At 41.2% G+C, this 23,361-nt stretch overlaps 1 protein-coding gene across 1 annotated transcript in view; it reads right to left on the reverse strand.

Annotated features, from left to right (window-relative positions):
• COL11A1 (collagen type XI alpha 1 chain) overlaps positions 1–23,361 on the reverse strand; it is a 165,610-nt gene that overhangs the window by 36,303 nt on the left and 105,946 nt on the right. Inside the window, exons 38-47 of the mRNA XM_075711675.1 lie at positions 21,799–21,852; positions 20,763–20,870; positions 19,887–19,976; positions 19,527–19,580; positions 10,281–10,388; positions 9,701–9,808; positions 8,582–8,635; positions 4,672–4,725; positions 3,849–3,956; positions 47–100 (exon numbers count right to left, since the gene is read on the reverse strand). Of these exons, the coding sequence (XP_075567790.1) occupies positions 47–100; positions 3,849–3,956; positions 4,672–4,725; positions 8,582–8,635; positions 9,701–9,808; positions 10,281–10,388; positions 19,527–19,580; positions 19,887–19,976; positions 20,763–20,870; positions 21,799–21,852 (792 nt within the window). The remainder of the gene's footprint in view (positions 1–46; positions 101–3,848; positions 3,957–4,671; positions 4,726–8,581; positions 8,636–9,700; positions 9,809–10,280; positions 10,389–19,526; positions 19,581–19,886; positions 19,977–20,762; positions 20,871–21,798; positions 21,853–23,361) is intronic.

Genomic DNA, 23,361 nt, shown 5'->3' on the forward strand with positions numbered 1-23,361 from the left:
CCGATATTTACGGCCCCCAGAGTGAGCAATGGGGAAGAAATCTTACCATTGGGCCCACATCACCATTTTCACCCTTTTCACCTGGTGGGCCTGGCAGACCCTAAAACACACGGAAGGGTAAAGAAAACTGTTAGTAGGGTACCTGGAACGCTGAGTTATAACTCCATATGAAACAATATAAATCCAATCTACATGTGAAACTTGGAAACTTGGGGAGGGGGAAACAAGAAAACAAAACCTATTTGCATTAAATCAAAAAAGAAAAAAGAAAAGGAGTTTTTTATATTACAGCAAATGTATAGGTAATCCTAGGATGTTTAAACCAGGTGAGGTAGAAAATTTTTGAAAAAAAACGGACATAGAAATGCTAGGGTGGCTTGGCTTTAAAAACACCGCCATCACTATCCAGACCCCACTGGGCGTTTGGATAATTTGATTTATGCTATGACACATATATAGGTGAAGAAAACACGATCAGTGCGGCACAATGAAGCGGTACGCAAAGATGTCTGAGCTACCTGAGTACTGGAAGCTGTATAACTGCTTTAATACGATGTTCAGCGGAGGTAATAAATCCTGCTGAGAGGCATTGCATTGGGTTATGCAAACATCTCCTCAGAAGCAAAGTGTCCAAGTTTGACGAGTAACAACCACCAAGAGAAGGAAACGGTAGCCCACGGTAATACTGCTATCTACTATAACGCTACCCCACCGAGAAGCACTGTCACCACTAAGCTGGGCACTCCTAAATGTAGGATCAAAGTTTGGCTTCTATAAAAACCAGATCTGCTGGATCTGGAGCCAATAGCATTATATTGATTTACATGACATGAAGATCATCCTGGCTTGTGTCAGGAACAGCGTGGCCAGCAGGAGCAGGGAGGTGATTGTGCCCCTGTGCTCGGTGCTGGTGAGGCCGCACCTGGAATGCTGTGTCCAGTTTTGGGCCCCTCAGCACAAGAAGGACATTGGGGTGCTGGAGCGTGTCCAGAGAAGGGCAGCGGAGCTGGGGCAGGGTCTGGAGCACAGGGCTGGTGGGGAGCGGCTGAGGGAGCTGGGGGTGTTCAGCCTGGAGAAGAGGAGGCTGAGGGGAGACCTGATCGCTCTGCAGCTGCCTGACAGGAGGGGGCAGGGAGGGGGTGTTGGGCTCTTCTCCCAAGGAACCAGCGATAGGACGAGAGGAAATGGGCTCAAGCTGCACCAGGGGAGGTTTAGGTTGGAAATTAGGAAAAATTTCTTCACGGAAAGGGTGGTCAAGCATTGGAACAGGCTGCCCAGAGAGGTGGGGGAGTCCCCATCCCTGGAATTGTTCAAAAACGGGCAGAGGTGGCACTTGGGGACATGGTTCAGTCTGGTCTACCCTTGATTGGTTTAGTGTGGGCTTGGTAGTGTAGGTTAATGGTTGGGCTGGATGATCTTAAAGGGCTTTTCCAACCTAAACGATTCTATGACTCTATGATTCTGTAAGATCTGGTTCTAAGTTTCACCTCCTGGGTTCTGCTACTTTCAAAGTATGTATCAAACTATAACTAACCAGACTGGAAAGCACAATTTGCCAGCTTTGCTACAAAGCTGTATAAAAAAAAGTATGAAGCATAAACTTAGCCAACACTATGTCCGTTCCCCAGCTGCCCTCCTACTTGGACACAATCGGAGCAGTAGAAAGACTTGTCAAAATTCAGAAATACCTTTTCTAAAAATGATGTATGTCTCTTGTCTACTACTGCGAAAACTCGGCTGACCTGTCAGTGCACTGCGTTGTTGTGAAAGCCTGTTTGCCATTAGATAATCAGCAGGAAAAAAGCCAGCTTTAGTTCATGTGGCGACACAGTGGTTCTTCTACATAATCCTCATTCAACTGCTTGCAGAGGAACTATTTATGCAACTTCAAAGGCAATTAAACATTTACTTGATATTTCTGGCTTTGAAAAGACTTCCAAAGCCATTTGGTGAACTATTTCAACATTGAAAGACTCCAGCTGATTTCACTGAATCAGTATTTCATGCGTTATTGGGCATGGTGTTTTGGGAGTCCTTTCAGTTCCTTTTGGCAAGAAGTAACTGAGGTGTTTGTCATTTAATATTTCAAAATTTAAGTAAACTTGCCATAAATCGACTGTAAGATAACCTAGCTAGGCCCATGGAGTTTTTCAGATTGTCTTTACTTTCAACTCCTTTTGTTAGAAACTTCCTTCTTTTTAAAAATACTATCAAAATTAAATAGCAAGGAAATTCACAATTAAGGTAATAAATATTCAAAATTACCAATGTTCACTTTTATGAACAAAAACACTTTTTACACAATGTCCAATAAAAGTAATATCCGTAGAATTTAACTGGAGTAAGTGTAATATAATTACCATGGAATATTAAATATAAGACAGAGAAAATTGTTACTCCCCAACAGTTCATAATTACCATGAGAACTGCATTACTGAATAAAAGAAACTCCTGATTTCTCAATGGTACTCCAATACCATTAGCATTTATGGGATCTCAGTCCATGGACCAACATATTCAAACTAAAATCTTAATCAGAGAAATAAAATTCTTCATTTGAAATAATTCATTTGCGTAATTCTCAAGCTAATTGATTTTTATATTTATGTGGCTTAGTGTTCATTACATTTAAAATGTGAAGGTGGACTTTATTGAAAAACAGCAATTGAAACAGTATCCTAGATCTGAGAAAAATAACAAGGATAATTTTATTTCACTCTCTTTAAAATAGTACAAAACTTAAGAATTGATAACAAAATTTAGGAACCATTTTTTTCGAAGTTATTATTTAGAAATAATAATTTTAGAAAATAGAGATGTTTTCGACTTTAAAGGCAATACAAATCTACACAAGACATATGTGTTGGTGCAGTGATGAACTGTTTATCTTCCATGGAGGTTTGCAATATTTTATAATCTTCATTGTAGGTTTTGTGAATTGCATTATGTAAAAGAATTTGAAAAAATGATAGGTACAGGTTAAGGTTTGGCTTAGCGAAAGAGCTGAGTCAGTTTGCGCATGATGGATAGAAAGGAGACATAGACGGTTTAATGTATTCAAACAGTATTGCTACAATTTTCCATGTTTTAAAAGACAGTATATATGACTCATACTACAGCTTAATGCATGGATTAAAAATAGTTTCAAAGTGCTCTGTCGTCTAATGTTAATTACATGGAAAAGAATCCTCAATGTCTTGTTTGCATTTTGCTATATTTAAGCAAACTAAATTTTTGAAAAAGCTGGATTTTTCAACTGTAATTCTCTGGATGCAGCAGTGAGACGCCTACAGTTCACTGTATGCTTGCTTGGTGTTCTTTGACTCATAAAATCACAATTTTAAGAGGAAGAAACATTAAGTTAGAGGAACCTGCCAATGACGGCAGCAGTGCATAAGCATCATGGAGCTGGGCTAATCTTTCCGAACACAAGTGGTGTCTGCGATGGTAGCACTGAGAAACACACCACGTTGCCAAAACCTGTTGTGAAAATACAGTAAATGACTAGGACATGGCAAATCCTCCTCCAGGTTGAATCTTTTCTTTCAAATGTGTATCTCCAGTAAAAAGAAGTGCTCTTAATAGAGAAATTGCTGGACCCTATACATGAATGAGTTACTGAATGAAATTCTAAAGCCTATGGTAGCCAGGAGTTCAGTCTCAGAGCGTCCTACCAATCTTCTTCAGCATGAAATCTGCTCTTTATGCATGAACTCTACGAATATGGGATCTTCCAGTTCTCAGTAACTGATGCTATCGTTTACTTAATAGAAGACAACACTCATGCAGTTTCTGACACGGAAGTCAGGGTTCTTACAGGCAGAGGGTAAAACAATCAAGGAACTTACCTGTAAGCCAATAGGCCCTGGAGGGCCAGGGAAGCCTCGAGGACCTTCATCACCTTTTTGCCCAAACATCCCTTGCTGACCTCTTGGGCCTGGCTCCCCATCACCTCCCTGTTTGGAAACAGCCAAAAGCAAAAATATCACAGGTCTGATAATAACAGAAAAAGCTCCACTGGAATCACCGGAAAACAACAAAACAATCACTCCTAATGTCCTTACAAATGAATGTACACCACCTGGATTGAATGAAATGTGTTACAGGATACCTGCATGCGCCCTGGTTTAATGTGGGACAAATGATACTGCGTATCTCACAAAAATTTTCCCTGAATACCTTTTCTCCTTCACATCTGCGTAAACACTCTAGCTGTTGAATACCTACATATTAGAAAATATGAGTATAGTTCTACCAGTCTTCATGGTAGAAGAATTCAAAGCCGTCTAAATAAAAATAAAAATCAATCCGCCTGGTGTCAGGTGGATTTTAAGAAAAGATACTTTCTTTTAAATGCATCTGGTACCAAGCTGATTTTACTGACTGTCATACAAACCATCAAAGAAGTTCACTGAAAGGACGGGCACCATTCGCTGTTTACACTATTTCATTTTTAAGAATTCCTTCAAATTATTGCCGTGCTGTAAATCTGAAATAAAATAACACCTACGCAGGCTTGTTTACAATAAACAACTGCATGTAAGAGGACAACGATAGAACTGTTAATAGTGATTTGGCATATATTCCTGAGTAAGGAGCACGCAGTTCAAAGAACTTCTAAGTGTCAGAGGAGTTAGGGCGAGTGGGGTTCGCTCTGAATCGGCTACTTACGGCGATTCCAGGGGCACCAACAGGACCCTGGAGACCCGGTGGACCTGGAGGACCCTGCAACAGAGAGACATCCAAAAGGAAAAGCTAGTGATTATGGCATCTGGAATGAGGTTAAAAGCAAATATAGAGACAGCCCTATTTGCACAATCAGGGTCTATGAGGCATTTCTACATTTCTGCCTAGAGAACGTAGCATTATTCACAAGTCATTCCCATTCAGTCCAAACAATTGTTATTTATCTCTCAAAGACTCAGATTTGCACCTCTAGAATAGACTTAATACTGGCATTTCTTGAAAACACATTTGTAATGTTTCACAATATTTAAAATAGATTCCTATGCAAACATGAATCAAAATGAATTTTTTTTTCCAATTAAAAATATCAGACCTTTCAATGAGATTTGTGCAGAAAAAGTCAACCTTTAAAGCATCATCTAACAATCTATCTTTAAATGGAATGCTTATTATTTGGAATAGTTTTTATGAAATTGCAAATTATTTTTGCAACAGCACAAAGCTTATTTTGACCTCCAGGAGACATGAAAAAGTCTAACTTCTTGTTGAGCACTGGGAGTCACATTCTCTTTGATATTAAGTCTCTTTTCAACAGAATGGCAAAAAATATGTCTCTGAGAGGAAGTTCTTAATTTTCTCAATCTTCTTACAGAGTAATAACTTTCTAAGTTATATTGTGCATACTCTGCAGTTACGCAGATGTGATCTAATGAAGATATCTAACACTGAGAGTATGAGAATTCAAGATACTAGTTTACGATGGGGTTCAAATTAGGTGCTACGCTGAATTTGGTTTCTACACCAGCCAGAGAGATCAGACTGATAAAGAGTGAAGCTAAGAAAGCATAAAACCTTACACCTGGCAACGGCTGAATTCTAGTCTGCTGTTTCAGATGACGAAGAAGTTGCCTGCAGTTTCTAGGCTGGGAATTCTAATTTCGTGCAGAATAATGCTTGGATTTAAAGACCTTGCTAGGGCTAAAATTAGATTATTCTGCCCTTTATAGAGAGATTAGGAAAAGGGACTATTTACGTCTTGTAGTCTATTTCTTTCTTTGGGTTCTATGTTTTTTAGAGTATCTTATTTTCTAGGGAGTTGAAGTGCAAGTTACGTATTTTGTCTCTTTTATAATTTTCTTTTCATCACATACCTGATGGCAATAGGTAAAGCAAAGCTTTTCAGCCTCTATGGTGACATACCTAAATGAAAGGACTCCTAGGAATGCTCCTGTTGACTGGGAGGGTTACCATGACAAAGGGAATTAGCATGCATGAATTTTAAAAAGAAATCATATTGGAAAAGATTGCTTCTATACTCTGCAGAGTGCTTGTACCTGCTCCTTCATTTTATAGGGCCCAGAACGAGATCCATACATTTTTAATCTCATTTTGATATAAAGCATTGTTGGAAGGTACTTTGCAATTGATTAATGAGAAGTTATTTGGACACATGGCCCGACTCTTTTTTCCACTGCTCTGGAGGGCAAATGGAGAGAGCCTGATCAGGAGAGAATCTTCAGTTAATAAAGGCACCCGTGGTAGCAGCGGAGGTTTTGAAGCTCAGGAGAGGCCGTACATCAGCAATAAAATTGTGCTGTCCCTAGCTAGGATACGGCAACACAATATTTTTTGTTAGGCACAGTACAGCTAAACCCCCAAACATAAATCCTTCTTTGTTTCAACTGGGAATTGAAGCTGTTTCCAGCTCTTCTTGAACAGGAAAGAGCAATCAATTCTTCTTTGCTGAGGGTCCTGGCTGTGATTAGGCTCTAAAAACGGGCAGAGGTGGCACTGTGGGACATGGTTTAGTCTGGTCTACCCTTGATTGGTTTAGTGTGGACTTGGTAGTGTAGGTTAATGGTTGGACTGGATGATCTTAAAGGGCTTTTCCAACCTCAACGATGCTATGATTCTATAAATGCCCACCAAGTGTTTTGTGGGTGTCTAGGCATGTGCGTATCCATTCTTTACGTCCTGCCATTTCAGAACTAGGTACTTACTTCCTCCAGAATCTTTCAGAGGTGACCAACAAGGCCTCTCCCCCCTGCCCCAATGTACATCCGGCAGCGCGTTGAAAGGAAAGCAGATTTGAAATAAGCACATTCTGCAACTGTCAGGGTGGAATGACTGCAACTGAGCGCAAGCAGGATTCAGTACACGTGACTTCAAACGGGGTGACGTCCACTTCAACTAAGCAGGCCTGAACACTGAACCCTGTATGTCAAGGAAAACACGCGACATTCCCGAATGCCTTAACCCTTGAGACGGAGAGCGCAGGATACGTTCTCAAATGGTGGTGCTGCAGAGACTTTATTTGTAAAGCAGGTCTGCTGGAACGTGCCCAAACACATCAGTACTCACTACGGGAACCGTGGTCCCGGCCTAATACAGCGTAACTAGCTACGCTAAAATAGAAATAGAAAAGTGCGGTGTGTGTTTTTTCTGAATTTCTCTGATGCGGAAGCATCTCTAATGAAGAGGCACGTCAGAGGGGAAATCAGAAGGATATGCGTGCGATATGAAGAGGCACGTCAGAGGGGAAATCAGAAGGGTATGCGCGCGCCACATGCCAAGCCCAAAGTGGAACTGGCCCGTGACCGGCTCCATACGCTTCCTCTGCCCGCTCCTCTAAACGCCAGATTTCCCTGTGCCCACAGGGCCTGGGCAATGAACCTCCTTAGGGCGGCCAAGAGGGGCTGCGTCCATCTCCCTGTGTCCCACAGCTGGTTTGCAACTACAACAGCAAAGAGCTTAAGACTGGTTTTCAGTTAGCTGGGAGCAAGTCCAGAGCTTTAAAACTGACTTTTAAAAATGTTTTAATTAGGTAAATTAATTTTACCAAGTCAACCAAAGCGTTCGGCTCAGATCATGCAAGAGTAATTTTAGTCTGAAGCAGAATTTGCTTACAATCTGGTTACACGTATGTTTCTTGGAAAACTGGGGTTTCTAATAGAAGTGCTCCCTCATCCATATGTATAATATTACATTGCCTGAGTTAAGAGGGCATTACAAGTAGTTTATTATAGCACTTGTGATTTGATCTGTTAAAATAGGATTGTGAAAAGTATGTCTTCTGCACTGGAAACTGCAGAAATCTTTCTCACAAAATAACTGAAAAGGACAAGCTTATCCTTAAAACAAAAAACCCCACCCTTGTCATTTTTTTGCACATTTTGTCTCCACAGTTTTTTCTATGAAATTATCATAAAACTGATTTGCTTGAATTTGTATGTATCCTCCTATAAAACATCATCTGATTATGTGTAAGCCATAAATTTGGTGCAATTTTTAGAGGCAATCTACTTTTATGATGCTCTGTAAGTTGTTAATCATAATAAGCACACAGTGTTTTCAAGATAGTAAATATGCTTAGTTATGAATAACCCTATGTTGAGTTCTGAACCTTGCGAACTGTGAATATGGATGAAATATAATAATAAAAATCTTTCTGCAATTACTTCTCCATTTTTTCTTAAGGACAATTATTCAAATAAAATGCCAGTTTATCTTGAAATTGAACAGAAGTGAAAACAAACCTTTTCTGAATTTTTGGGAAAGAAACCAAAATCAAACAGGAAAAAAAACCCGCTAGTTTTATTCTTTCTAGGTTCAAATAAATTAAAACGATAATGGAAGGGTGCTTAGGAATGTAGTTTACCTGTCTATTTTTTAATGATTCTGCAAGCTCAAGAAATATGAGAAATACTAAAGATATGCATGGCTCAGTAAGTACAAACCTCCAGTGCTGCATTAAAACTCAACATTATTTTGAAGAACCATTTCTGAAGCGTGTCTTTGTTTCTGCTCATTGATGTAGCAAGGCTATCTGCATACTTCATGCATGAATACTTTTGATTTATGAAGAATGTACTGGACAAAGGATTTTGCTACTCACATTTTCTCCCTTGTCACCTTTACTACCTTTCTGACCCGGTTCACCAATTTCACCCTGTAATTGAAAGTTAAGAGTTAAACTTCTTGTTTAAAACGGTCTCCTTGACACTTAGCTGAAGTCAGTATCACAGTAGCTTTAAATGTTCCCGTTCATACGATCGTTCTGTCTTTTACGCTGCTGCTTCAAGTGTGAACGCCTAAAGGGGGTGATTCTGCATCGATCAATAATACGTCATATTAATCCAGATATTGATTGCTATACTGCGAAGGGCAACAAGACCTGGCTTTGAAGTATAATGCAACTGAGCTCTAAATAAAGGAAATTGCGTTCCTCATGTCACCTTCAATATGAACTTACAATGAAAGCGCCCTGATTTACAGACTCATCTAACCGTATGTGACGGAACAACGGCTTCTCACTGTAGCGTACAATATTTCAAAACTTCAAAATTATTCAAATTACCAGGAAACTGCATCAGAAAGAAAATGTTTTCTTTATACAGTAATAAAAGACGATTAAATTAAATCTCAGAAAATACTCTCTGTGGGATAAATAACACTCATGCATCATAAAAATGAGCCTCAAAGTCTTTACCTTTACCCTACGCTAACTGACGTAACAGTGCTGGATCAAGCACGCATACAAGATGATCCTGAAAGGTGCCATGTCCCTAATTCTGCCAGAATTCAACAGAATATCTCTGCTGTGAACATATTATTTGGACACCCTCAACCTATCAACAGTGCTTCCCGATCACTAGACGCTACTGAGAACATTTTATTATACTCATTCAGCAAACCAAGTCTCTAAAATAGGCAAAAATCAATTTTGACATCATCTGCCTTGAGTTATTTTGCCACACTTTCATCCTTGTTTCTTTGCCAGGATAAATGTTAGTCTACTAGTCCTTGAACACAAATCCCCACGTCCCATGGCATCTGTCCCTCAGACATCCGATTACAGAAGGGTTTTTTAGCTTTTTGGCAGTGGGCGGAGGGAGGTTGGGGGAGGCAGGGCTAGGAGTTGCTTCATCACCATATTTATTGTGAGGAAAGCTACAAGCAGAGAACTGCACTGACAGACCTCACAGTCGCACTAATACCGGTTATAATGATTCACCTTGTCACCGTCTTCTCCGGGAGATCCACTGGGACCAGCAGGCCCGGGAAGTCCTACAGGACCCTGGACTCCATCACGCCCAGCTGGACCTTGAGGACCTTTTTCACCCTGGTTTTGAAGAAAAGGAAGCGATCCACGTTATCACAGGAGAATAATGAAGATTTCCGTACAGGGAGTCACATCGCCAATGCAAAATGTAAAAAAAACCCAACAACAACAGAAAGGAAACTATAAAGGGGAGAGAATGTATCGGAAAATTATACTAATAATGGCGGCCAATGACAAATACACTTGTACTCTAATGTGCAGTGGCTGGGTACAAAATTTTAACGACAGACTGATTTGACAAACTTTTTTATTATATTCACTCCCTGCTCTGGTAATAATGGGTTTAACCCTTCTTGGGTGTTAGAGGGTATGACAGTAAGAATTTTACTATTTACTTCATTGTAAATATAAAAGCAGTAGGTCAGGTATTCTAGGATGGTTTTAATAAGCAAATACCAGCGTGGAAAAAAGTAACATTCTGGAATGAGAAGTCTGTGCTGTGATGGTTTTCTGTGACTCTGCGGTTACTTACGGGAGCACCCTTCTCCCCTGCGGGGCCTGGGGGTCCCTGAGGTCCAGGGCGACCTGGTAGACCAATGGGGCCAGCAGTGCCTGCAGCTCCACGTTCCCCTGGTGAACCCTGGAATGAAATAAAAAATTGTAAGAAAATTCTGATGTAGCCCTGATAACTGCTGGTGGTTTTCATGACGCAGGACAACAGAGGAGATTCCTGTTATTCAGTGACATTCCAGCTGGTAGAAAGGTACATGTTCAGCATGTGTACAGGTGAAGAAAAAGGCTGAAAGAACTAACTTGAAGTTCACACTCAATACCTTGTGTTTGTCCTGGTTTCGGCCAGATAGAGTTAATTTTCTTCCCAGCAGCAGGCACAGCGCTGTGGTTTGGACTTAGGATGAGAAGAATGCTGATCACACGCTGATGGTTTAGTTGTTGCTCAGTGCTGCTTATGCCAGTCAAGGACTTTTCAGCTTCCCCTGCTCTGCCAGGAGCACAAGGAGCTGGGAGGGGGCACAGCCAGAAGAGTTGATCCCAACTGCCCCAAGGGCCATTCCATACCATACGGCGTCATGGGCAGTATGGAAACTGGGGGGGTTGGCCGGGGAGCAGCGATCGCTGCTGGGAACTGGCTGGGCATCGGTCGGCGGGTGGTGAGCAATTGCATTGGGCAGCACTTGCTTTGGATATTGTTATTATTATTATCATTATTATACTGTTACTATTAGCATTACTATTTTCCTTTATTTCAATTATTAAACTGTTCTTATCTCAGCCCAGGAGTGTTTCTCACTCTCACTCCTCCCATTCTCTCCCCATCCCATCGGGGCAGGGGCAGCGAGCGGCTGCGTGGTGCTGAGCGCCTGCCTGGGGCTGAACCACGACAGTGTTCAATACTGATTTGAACTTTTTTTTTTTCCATAAATACCTCTTTCTGTATTCATTCATCATAATAGGAGTGTGCTTCAGCCTGTTTTCAAGAACTTTTTTCCCCTCTGTGTTTCCAAATGTATTAACATACCACTTTGATGAAAGAATGTTCACCGTATTAAAACACAGAACTAACCCACACCACAGCCCAAATGTTTGGTCAAGTTTTGTTCTGTCCAGTCTGCGTTGATCAGTATGTTTCTGCATTTCAATTCACCTGTGTAAAAATCTATTGAACTATAATGACTAATTTGTTGTGTTATACAGAGGAGGCTTGGATGTACAGGTAGCTCTAGACAAGCACAGGAAAAGTTAAAAATCTAATATTGCAAATTAAATGGAAAAGACAGGTGCTGTATGTGGAAAAAACACTGGAATTGTGTATTCTAGAGTATAATTTACAGAGAACAATAGCAGAGAGGAATAATTTTTACTCTAATATCATTATGCCTCACTTTTAAATGAGTCATATAATTGTCATTACTGTATTCCTTTAATGTTCTAAATAAGTTTTTTTTTCTATCTGAAACTACCAGAGCATCCATCAGTGAAAATTTAGTTTCGATTTTCCCTGTCGGTTCTTTTGAAGCAGCATAGGCCTTATGGCTGTTCCATAAAAAGCCAACCTTTCTTTTACATATGTCAATCTGCCAGAGAGCCAAGCTCCATAACCTTTCATAATTTAAGCTGCACCTTTATGGCTTCCACTGGATTGAGCTAACTAGAAAAAATGGAGAGAATGACTACATATGTAAAAATCTGCAGTGCTCTAAAAACAAAGAGGTACCTAGGGTGGACTCATGTTTTCCTGTCTTATTTATTGCACTCTCTAAGAATACAGGTTTTACTAAGAATACAGGCATATACTTTGAAACAGGGCTGAAGGGGAAAAAGGAAAGGAAACAAGGTGTTGTGGTACTAAAAAAACCTTCCTAAAAGGATACAAGGGAGCAGATAACAGTATGGAGTAGAGCTTCTACTCAAATAGATGGAATTTCAGAATCAAAATGTTAAATTTTGGCCTATCCATATGTGTTTATCATTTAGTCAAAACCCACAATGTGGAGTACTGATTTTAAATCCTTTTTGCAAGCTGGGTTAATTCCCAAACAGCGATCTGTAAGCAACGTTCCCTGTAACTCAAGCAAAGAAATGGACGACTCCTTGGAGTCACATCCCAGCAAGAAATGACAGGGAGCAAAAGGCATTTACACTGGAATTCCTAATATCTCCTTGATCACACAGGCAGATTCTGACCAAGCGTTCTTCTGGATTTGTGAAATGGTTGGACTGGGTGATCTTAAAGGTCTTTTCCAACCTAAACGATTCTGATTCTACGATTCTATGAAATGGATTCACGAGAGCACAGGGGAAAAACTCCCTGAGTGCTGATGCAGAGGTACCTGCCGCCTCACCTGCCGCTTCTCGTCCCTCCGCACGGCTCAGCATGCGCAGGGAGACAGAAGCGCGATGCTCGCCTGGGTACGGGCAGAGCGGGGAGAGTGGCGGAGCTTCTTCGCGCTCTTTTGCACCATCACTGGCTGAGAAGTCTGGCAGAAAATCCAGCCTTGCGAGTCCTGCTGCTTCCCGAGGATTCGAGATGCTGTACATCCTCCTGTGCCCCGCATGGGAACAAGAACGGAGCATTCCGTTCCATCCTGTTCCACGTACCAGCTAGCCCTGTGCCTACAAGTCTAATGGGAAAAACTTTCACTAAGAGCAACACAGTTAACCTTGACACTTGTGGACTCACTGGAAACTGAGCAGCAGAGAGCTGCCCCCTCTACATTTCTGTATTTTCACACTTTTACAGATCTTTGTTTTCTGTCTTTTAAATAATTTACAATTTTTGCATCCATAGAGCACTGTTAAAGCTTTGTTTGCTGTGTACTAATACTTCCCCAGCTTTTCAGCTTGACACCTACAAGACAGTTTGTAACACTATTTAAAGTTATTGATAATTGCACCTTTGCAGCTGATATACTGGAAGTGGGGTGATACATCATGGAATGGCAAGTAATAGGTGATGCAGCCTGAGGCTCTGAATAGCCATTTTTTTTTCCATGTTTAAGCAAGATCAAATTTGCTGGCTCTTGGAACATTGAAATTTTAAGATGCTTTCACCTATGAGGGCCCAATTTTTTGCTTTTATTCATGGCGTCCTTTTCCTGGACGGAGCCGGTTAGCATAACTAGTAGTAATTCCCTAATAAGGTGCTTTTCCCTCTGGATAACCGTGGCAGAAGAGAATGCCGAACGGTTGCTCCAAATATTTTTGCAAATTATCTCGGTAGGATCTAGTTTTGCATGAGTGTTCAAAAGAAGTGTTTGTGCATGAATCATAGATGACTTTATCCTTCCAGGTGGTTTTTTTTTTTTTTTTTTTTAAGGCTGGGTGGATGCCTAAGTTTCAGTCCTATTTCTGTTATTTTACTTCCTAAGACTTCAGTGAATTCAACAAGAAAAATTCGCTACCCCGCAGCCATACTACCATGGTCTCTGATCTTGTCAGCTCTCATAAGTTAAACAATTTTAGGTCATCTCATCAGTAGGATGCAAGAACAGAGAGAAAAAAAATCCAAATAACTCATAGATCTCTCCTATATCAGACAGCAGACCGTATCAGTGGCCGTAATTTCTAGTAGCTCTTTTTACTCAGCCAACTTTTCACATTTCTCTTTGCATCATCTTTATTTGTTATACTTAAACTTCACATGAGCTATGAACAGGAAGCACGCTCTGTGAGAACGGCCTCTGATCAAAGCGGAACACATTAAACTACGGTCACAACTCGGAAAAGCATTTTAGGCAGCTTCTGAAGTCTGTTCTCTCTTTCTATGTTTATTGCCTTTTTTTCATCCCGCTATGAAACAATCCCCTCCTATTACTCAACTCCTTGTTAACCTGAGGTCTTGCAGTGGTACTCACAGCCTGGAATCTTTTTATGAAGTTGTTGGGGTTTTTAAAAACTTTTCTACGGAATGGAATTGTCATGCTTCGTCTTGTGTTTCTCTTACACAGACTGTAAGCTCATTAGTAGCCTTGCTTTTCTCTCCCTTTCTGTGAAGAGATATGTAATTACAGCTATCGTATACATTCCACAGTAGTAGCAATACTTTTTACTGGTGGTTAACAAAATGCTCACCAAGGGAAGATCCCCACGATTGAAAAATGTTATCAGGTAGAGGAAGAGAGCTCTAGATAGCTCAGTACGGGTAACTGGGCAGCCTACAGCTGGCTTATTCTGAGTCCAACTTGGGCATCCAATTCCTAAATGAGCTAATGAAAAATGACTGATTGACATTCCGAAGAGGTTTCTCTCATCAGCATTCAGCATTCCACACAGTAGTATGAGAAGGGAAGAAAACAAACAGAAGACAAAGATAGCAGATAAAAGAGAACTGTTAAAAAAAACAAACAAAAAACCCACAACAAAAAAACCCCAGAACAAACCCCTTGCTCTGGAGCGCATTCATGCATCTCTTGCTTTTGTCCAAATCCCTCTAAGCACAGTAATTGGCATGCACAGAGTTTGGAGCAGTTATTTGTTTGGTATGCTTGCAGATGCATGCGCTAGCCAAATAAAGCTTCTAATTGACGATATATGCTAGTTAGAAGCAATTGGTATTGGCAGGGAATTGGAGGAAAATCATCCAGTGGCATGAATTCCCTTCCTATTCTAAATGGCAAATGAAGACTCCGTTATAATTACTCTTCTGTGTGTACCCTCTGTTGGCTAAAAATACATGGGAAAATATTTTAGGACTATTTGATGTTCGTGGTCTGCTATGAGCTACTCTGAAAAAAAGCAAGCTATTGTGGTTTAATTGTGGTCCTTGCAGATGCACAGAAACCCAGAATTAAGGGCACCTATGCATCTGTTTTCACTGAAAAACACTTTCAAGATAACAAGTTAGTAATTAAAGATGAAATAGAAAAAAAAAATCCCACTGAGGGCTTCTGGAATACTCTCAGGTCGGCTTGGTGCTGTTTGTGCCTCAAGTGGCCCGCCTGCACTACACTGAACTCAAAGTATATATATAAAAAACCAAAGTTATCCTTCAAACTCTGTTTCCACTCTGCCCACAATTCCTCCTACCACTACATCTGTTTCTCAAAGTCTGGAAAAACAATATGCAAAAAAATGTGAGCTTCCCAAGTGATTCTTTCATGACCCCGTTTACCTTAGCAGGAAGCATGGCCCCAACAGGACGGGATTTATAAAGTGATGAAGCAGTTGGTACGGTGCTCCTGCCACCCATACTCTATTTCTGGACTATACTTCACGACAATTCTAGTCTGGCACTGAACGCCCATCAGCTGGCGTGTATTAGAAGCGCTCCTGGAGTTTCCCTTCCAATTTAGTTTCACATGAAAGGAATACCGGTCGTGACCTCCACGAGAGCTCCATGATTTGAACCAAAGGATGGGGAATGGGGATGATCGAGACATTCACCTCAGAAAGGCTCTGATGTTTTGAACTAGAACACTAATGTATGCACACCTGATAAGAATTAGAAAAACATGGATCACCTGAATTCAAATTCAAACACATGTATTTCAGAATATGGACAACCGTCACTGAACAAGATACATGCTTTTGCCTCACAGCCTTACGTGATGCATATTTTTGAGAAACTACGATAGCAGTGGCGCAGCTACCGTGTGGGCACCCTGTCTGGGAAAGTGGGGTGTGTTACATGTCAGGCACGCCTGTGCGCGCTCAGGAGAGCTCTGGTTCATTGCACCTGAACTAACCATCTGCTCGAGAGGTCAGTCCAGCCTTAGGGCCTCCTTCAACAAAAAATGAAGACATGACCTTTAGATCAAAGAGACTGTTCTGGTCTATGCTTTCTTGGTTTTGACTCATCTTTTCTTCTAACAGTTCAGGTTCTTCAGATGGGGTGGGATGGTATCCCATTTGGCTCTCCCTACTAGCTTCCACTCCATTCCACTCCATTCCACTCCATTCCACTCCACTCCATTCCATTCCATTCCATTCCGCTCCACTCCACTCCATTCCAATCCATTCCAATCCATTCGATTCCATTCCACTCCATTCCATTCTGCTCCACTCCACTCCATTCCGCTCCACTCCACTCCATTCCGCTCCATTCCCAGCTACCTTGTTTTGGTGCCTTTTGGGAATGTACACGTACTGCACAGTGTTAAGAAGAATTGTAAATCACAAATGCAAGTTTTTGATTTAAAGAATAGAAGCTTAAAGGCATTAAGAATTTAACAACTAAATTTAAGAATTCTAGTACCAAGTATTAAGAAATCAAGAAGTAAAACTTCAAGTGTGCTACAGCAGATCTTTTCCAATAACGTAGAAATAATCCAAAAGCAAGAACCTTTATACTACGTTGGTTTTTTTTTTTTCCCCTCCCTGTTTAATGCATTCTAATCTCAGTATGAGTTGCAGGGACATGAGAGGTTTATTGTTGAAATACATAGAATTTCAGCTCTTCCATTACTTTTTTGTCTAACAGGAATAGCTGTGCTGATTTTTTTTTTTTTTTTTTTTTACTTCAGTTGCACTCAATGAAAGAAACAAGTTGACAAGATGACTATCAAAATCTACCCAATTCACATTTGGGAATAACTGTACCATGTTTTGAATACCAGTGCCTCCTTGTAGAACTTCCTTGCATAAAAAATGGCAACAGAGAATAGGTAACTTTAAGCATATCTTACTTCAAATACCTTTCAGTGGGTAACTTCCAGAAACTGAAGCGAAAGAGGCAACAGAGGTATAAACAGTAGAAGTCCAAACATGAAACAAAAATCTAAATGCAAACAATAGCTGAGCACAGGACCATCTGGAAAAGGCTGGTCACACTACTCAAGGGAGAATAATGGTTACTGGTTTTGAGGAATGAGTACATATCACTGCTTTTCTCTCTATCATAATCATAAAGGAAAACAAATACAATGACACAAAAAGTTGGCAAATACATCTTCATGCCTATGTTGAGCTTAAAATATTGAGAAGGAATATTACTGCATGACATGATTTTACGGAGCTGTTATTAGCCAAGCAAACCTAATTTGTAACAGTTTCACTGATCCTGTCTATAGGCATGGTCCACACAGGAAGTCTTCAAACGAATGGATGGGTTTTGATCATCCTATCTTCCTAAATTCTTAAGTAATTGTATGATGCATCGTTTCTTTACATGCTCATAAAATGGTATTGTTAATAAGCCATTCTTATATTCTGGCATGATCTATTTTCCCGTGGATTTCAATGGGAGATTTCAAGTTGCATGTTACTATCTTCCAAAATAAGATTCTTTTTTTACAGTGCTCATTATACTTTCTCAAAGTTCTTAAGCTTGCTCTACAGTTTTTCCTTTTTCCTACAGAATCTCAACTTGCATTGAAAATTATTTTTTTCAGTGTAGATACTGTGGTGAAAATAATGGTATAGCATGCCTGCTGCTATATCATTCACTGTACCAATTTCAATGCACTTCAAAAGAGGCTTAAGATGTGTTCCCTTCTTTAAGTATGCTGAGGTATCTAAACTCTGAATGAAAAATCTCAATGGATTCTGATAGGACTGGCTTCAAACTTTTCTTTTTTTAAGATAGCAAATAAATAAAAAATTCTAAAATAGTAGTGGCAAGAAATAGGCTACGTGACATTTCCCAACTGTACAGAAATTACTGAAGATTAGAATATTTATCAGTTTTATTGTTCATTTATGAAACATTCTGCTATCTCAATCTAAACAAAAAGAACCTGTTTCAGAATGAATTAAAATGAATCAAAACTTACACACAGGCTAGTAAACAGTTCAAAATATTAGGTGCAGTAACACGGGTGCAAAAGCAGTGATCCCGCATATTTAAAAGCTAGCTTAGGCTACGCAGCACACCAGCAGTATTTTAAACGTGAGTCAACTGCACGAGTGACCTGCAGTTGCACAAAGGGACCGGCTGTACGGGGTTTGCCTGGCAAGGGTTGGTAGTGGGGGGCTACGGGGGGGCTCCTGTGAGGAGCTGCCCAAAGCTGCCCCCATGGCCAACAGGGCCAACGCCAGCCGGCTCCAAGATGGACCCAACGCTGGCCAAGGCCCAGCCCATCGGCGACGGTGGCAGCGCCTCGGGGGTGACAGATTTAAACAGGGGGAAAGAAAAAAAAACCAAACAAGGTGCAGCTGGAGTGAGGCTATGTGAGAGGAGCGGCCCTGCAGCCCCCGGGTCAGGGCAGGAGGGGCTCCAGGCACGGAGCAGAGATTCCCCCGCACCCCCGGTGCAGCCCATGGCGAGGCAGCTGTGCCCTGCACCCATGGGGGCCCCCGGGGAGCAGAGATCCCCCCGCACCCGGGGAGGAGCCCAACCGGAGCAGGGGATGTGCCCGGAGGAGGCTGGGACCCCGGGGGAAGCCCGCGCTGGAGCAGGCTCCTGGCAGGAGCTGTGGCCCCGTGGGGAGAGGAGCCCAGGCTGGAGCAGGGTTGCTGGCAGGGCTGGGGACCCCGCGGGGACCCACGGGGAGCAGGCGGCTCCTGAGGGGCTGCACCCGGGGAGGGACCCACGCTGGGGCAGGGGAGGAGTGTGAGGAGCCCTCCCCTGAGGAGGAAGGAGCAGCAGAGACAGCGTGTGATGGACTGACCCCAACCCCCATTCCCCGTCCCCCTGCCCCACTGCGGGGAGGAGGGAGAGAAATCGTGAGTGAGGTTGAGCCCGGGAAGAAGGGAGGGGTGGGGGAAAGTGTTTTAAGATTTGGCTTCATTTCTCATTGCCCTACACAGGTTCTCACTCCTCTCTCCTACTCAGTTTTGACTGGCAATAAGTTAAACTGATTTTCCCCAAATCGAGTGTGTGTTGCCCATGACGGTAACTGCTGGGTGCTCTCCCTGTCCTTATCTCGACCCACCAGCCTTTCATGATATTTTTTGTCCCCCTGTCCAGCTGAGGAGGGGGAGTGGGCACCTGGCTTTGTGGGCACCCGGCTTTGTGGGCACCCGCCGTCCAGCCAAGGTCAATCTACCACAACAGCAGGAGTCCACTATCCACTATCCGTAGATTTGCCACTGTGGAAAACCTCTTTTATCTCAACAATAACTTGTGGAAGCGGCGAGTATTGAGCAGCAAGTAATTTTCATACCTGCTGATAGAAGGCTTCAGCCATTCACAGCCTTCACCTTCCTTGAATGTTTATTAGTATGGACAAGTAGTAGAAAATAATTATCGATCACTTTGAATGACACACATCTGTCTGCTGTTTTACAGACTGCGTTGATGAAAACACCACAGCATGTAAAGAAGAACAAAGTTACTATGCAATACTGTTTATATTTCCATAAAATTATTGTGTTTACTTACAACTGGGCCAGGTGGGCCTTGCGGGCCTTCCCCTCCTTTCAGACCAGCTGGACCCTAAAAAATGGAGGGGGGGAAACAAAAAAGCTTATCTCTTACACCGGAAAGTTCAAGAGTTATTTTTGCAACATATGTAATAGCAAGTATTACATGCAACACACGTAAAAATCCAAAGACAAACAACTGAATAAATTCCTTTTTGCTTATCTAGCCAATGACATTTAACAACGGAGGATGCTTGATGTCTGTTCTCCTGTTGCATTCATTTTTAAGCACAGTAGAACGTTCCATGAAATAAGAGTTAATCCATTGCTTCTTGTATTTAGAAACATCATGTCAATTGTTCTAGTGCTTGTATCGTACCTGAGCGCCTGGAAGGCCTCTTTCTCCAGGGAAACCACGAAGACCGGCTGGCCCATCTTTCCCAGGAATGCCTTGAGGGCCTGGGTCACCCTTGGAAACATATTACATTTTGATTAAAACAAACAAAAAAAAGTTTAAAATGCTTATGTTAAGTCATTAAATGAGTGATTAAAATGAAATACCAGATCCTACTTATAGTAATGACAAAAAAGATTATGTCCCCACCTATTCAGCCACTAATTCTTTTAAGATTTTCAGTAGAATAGTCTGCCAATATGGTTAAATTTATAACAAGCTTTGACAAAATACAGTATTAGTTATAGAATATAGTGAAAAACACAGCAAGACGTAAAAATACATGTAAAGATACATTCATTAAAAATTTACGATGCCCATTTAAAATGGAAGACTGAACAGAATTACATAGTAAGTAGATAAGCAATATTTTTGTTGTGTCGCAGTGGTGGCTAAAAAGTAAGCAGAGAGCTAAATTTGGCTAGTGAAATTCTGCCTTGTAGCCAGTACTACATGGCCTACTTCAAATGCCAATGCACAGTTTTCCACCTTGGTGTGAACACGTCATTACTACATCTTTCCATAGAGAATGTGTGGTATATGTAAACTAGTTTTTTATTTTTTATTACAAAAATACTAACTATTGGCTCAAGAGAATTCTCATTATTTCAATGGAAGCAGACACAGCTCTAAAATTGGAATCTTCCAGTCTTCAAAATCCTTCCGGGTGAAATGTGCTAGTTGTGATTTTATATTGTATCTTCTGATTTTATTCTGCATGTTCTGCGTGATGATTTGAAATGTGAGACCGTCAGCAATTTATCTGTCCCTTCCAGGTGGTTCCCCAAAGCCACATCATACCTTAGCACCTTCCTTTCCTGCAGCACCTGGGAGGCCTTGTTCACCTGGTGGGCCAGGAGGACCTGGGTGCCCTCTTTCACCAATTGGGCCAGTCTCACCAGTTGGACCCTAAGCACGAAAGTAAAACTTCAGTCACCTCATGCTATTTAATGTCTTGGGGCGGGGGTCAGGGTGGGAAGAAGCAGGTTCTTAATATCCACCTCTTATGAGTATCTTTTACAAAACAGTATTACCATTGGTTAGCATACATTCCTCACCTTCCCTCCAGGCAAAGCTGACTTCCAAAATATCTTTGTCCTATAAAATAAATCTTGCATTGCATTCTGCCTGCAGACACGTCTGTACAGCTTCCAAAGAGTCAAATCCTGACCTTGCTGCTTAAGCAATGAAGCTTTAAAACACAGTGCGTACCCACGTACGGGAGGCGGTTACAAAAAGGACACGGGGGGGAAATCTATGTACTATGCTCGTCTTGAAACACTGTCTCTACTGTTGTTTTGCTGAATAATATGAATTGGGAGGTTAGGAGAGTTGAAAGGTATCTCTTCAGATTCACTAGCAGAACATTTTCACTGAGGGAATTACCTAAAAAAGCTCATGCAATCCAAATGCTGGATTTTGTTGCAAGTAAGTAAGGTTAGATCAAACGAAATTCTGATAGTGAATCTCTCCACAATCTATAAGTTACTGAAATTTGGCATCTGACAAGAAAGTGACACGTTGTATTGTTCTTTTTGAATTATTTCATGGCAGAGAACTCTGCGTTCTTGACTTCTGTAAACGACCAACTTCATAATCACATGAAGAAAATACACAAAAAAGGAAGTGGAAAGGTAACCCCCAACATTTGCATATTTTGTGGAATCACTAATGATTACTAAGTACACATTTCTAAAATTGTTATGCATAATTTGTTACAAAAGTTAATATAACCATCAATATGGTCCTTTTAATACAACAAAAGCAACTGCCTTAGCCATAATATAACCATTAAACATTGGTCTTATGAAGTTAACTATGAAATTAAATGATGTACCTGAGGGCCGACAACACCACCAGGACCAGGAGGACCAGTTTTTCCTTGAAAACCCTGTGAAATAATTATAGAATACTATGTTACCCAGGACAAGACATAGAAGAGCAAAATTCCTATCTGTGTTGAAGAGGAGAAAGAGAAATTCCATGTCACGCATTCCTTCTCTTCAGGAAATAATAATGAGAAATTCTTTTTTCCTGTGTATACTTAGAAGTGAAATACTGATTAATCTTTTTTATCTCTATCAGTTCCAATCTCTCTGAGGTGGTACAGCATTAAAAATTCCAGTCAATTTTACAGATTTCTCTAGGTGAACTTGATTAGGTGAGTCTGAATGCATAAGTGATGCAGCTAAAAGACAGCTGAAAATACATTTTTACATATATACATTATGAATCATACAGCCAAACATACAAATGCTTTTTAAAGAAAGACACAGATGGTGGATTAAGATGGAAGGGCATTAAAGATAAAGGGGAGGTTAGACAGAAAGAAAATGAAAAGAAATGGGGAAGATGAAGGTTGTATAGAGATGGTAAAAAAGGCAGCATGAGTGCCACAAAAAGCACGAAGTTAATGAGAAATTGATACGATGACAAAAACTGGGAAGCAGAGGATAGGAAGGAAATGTTTTGGGGCCAGTTTTTCAGAACAGTGGCGAATTTTACAGAATTTTCATTTTCTAGACAGCGGCCCCAGACTTCCATGGAAAATTAGTCAATAAGCTGACTGACAACCTCACTTTACAGTAGCACTGTTTAATGTATCTTTGAAACGTGCTAACTTATTTCTTTCAAATAATGGAAGTGTGCTGCTGCACAAAGTCCGGAGAGTGCGTTCACTGCTGTATCACGCCTAGGGTTCCACGCCGTATCGCCTGCCTAGCAGCCTAGATCTGCCTCCTATGCTGTTGCTGCTCACCCGCAGAAGAGCACAGGGGTCATCTGGCCCGTATTTCTTACGGACGTTGGGCCCTGCCCAGCGCTCCTCTGGGCACAGTCTCACTGACTGTTGCCCCATTCCATCAGATTCGGCTTAAGCTTTTTGTTACCTTCCTCAATCTGATTCCCTCCTTGCTGCCAGCCAGACGTTACCATGGTTCAGTTTGGCCCGTAACTGTTTAGGAACTCTCTCTCAGACCTCTGAAATGATCCAGATTAAAAACAAATACAAAAGTACCCTGTTGCTCTAATGACTGAAAATCAGATCTGCTACAGACGGAATCATTCATGCGTCCCTTCCTGTACACCGTCAAAGCTTCTTCTGAAGCCTTTGTAAAGAAAGACAAAGGAATGTTGAATATTACCCATTTCCTGAAAGTACCTTGAGAAGACCTGCTAATCCCAGGTTTGCAGAATGCATTGATACTTTGCAGTATATTCAATGATTCTTGATGCTAATGATGGTTTTACTACTCTGCTTTCTCTCTTATGTCACCAGCTTATCTGTTCCTACGGATTCAGATTTGTAAAAGAAGTCATAAGCAAAGGAGATTTCAGCAGCAAATATTCAAGATGACCTGCACATCCCATGGGTTCATCGAAACTGTTTAGTATTTAAAAA

This window comes from Pelecanus crispus, chromosome 5 (genome assembly GCF_030463565.1).
Source record: "Pelecanus crispus isolate bPelCri1 chromosome 5, bPelCri1.pri, whole genome shotgun sequence".
NCBI classification, from domain to species: domain Eukaryota; kingdom Metazoa; phylum Chordata; class Aves; order Pelecaniformes; family Pelecanidae; genus Pelecanus; species Pelecanus crispus.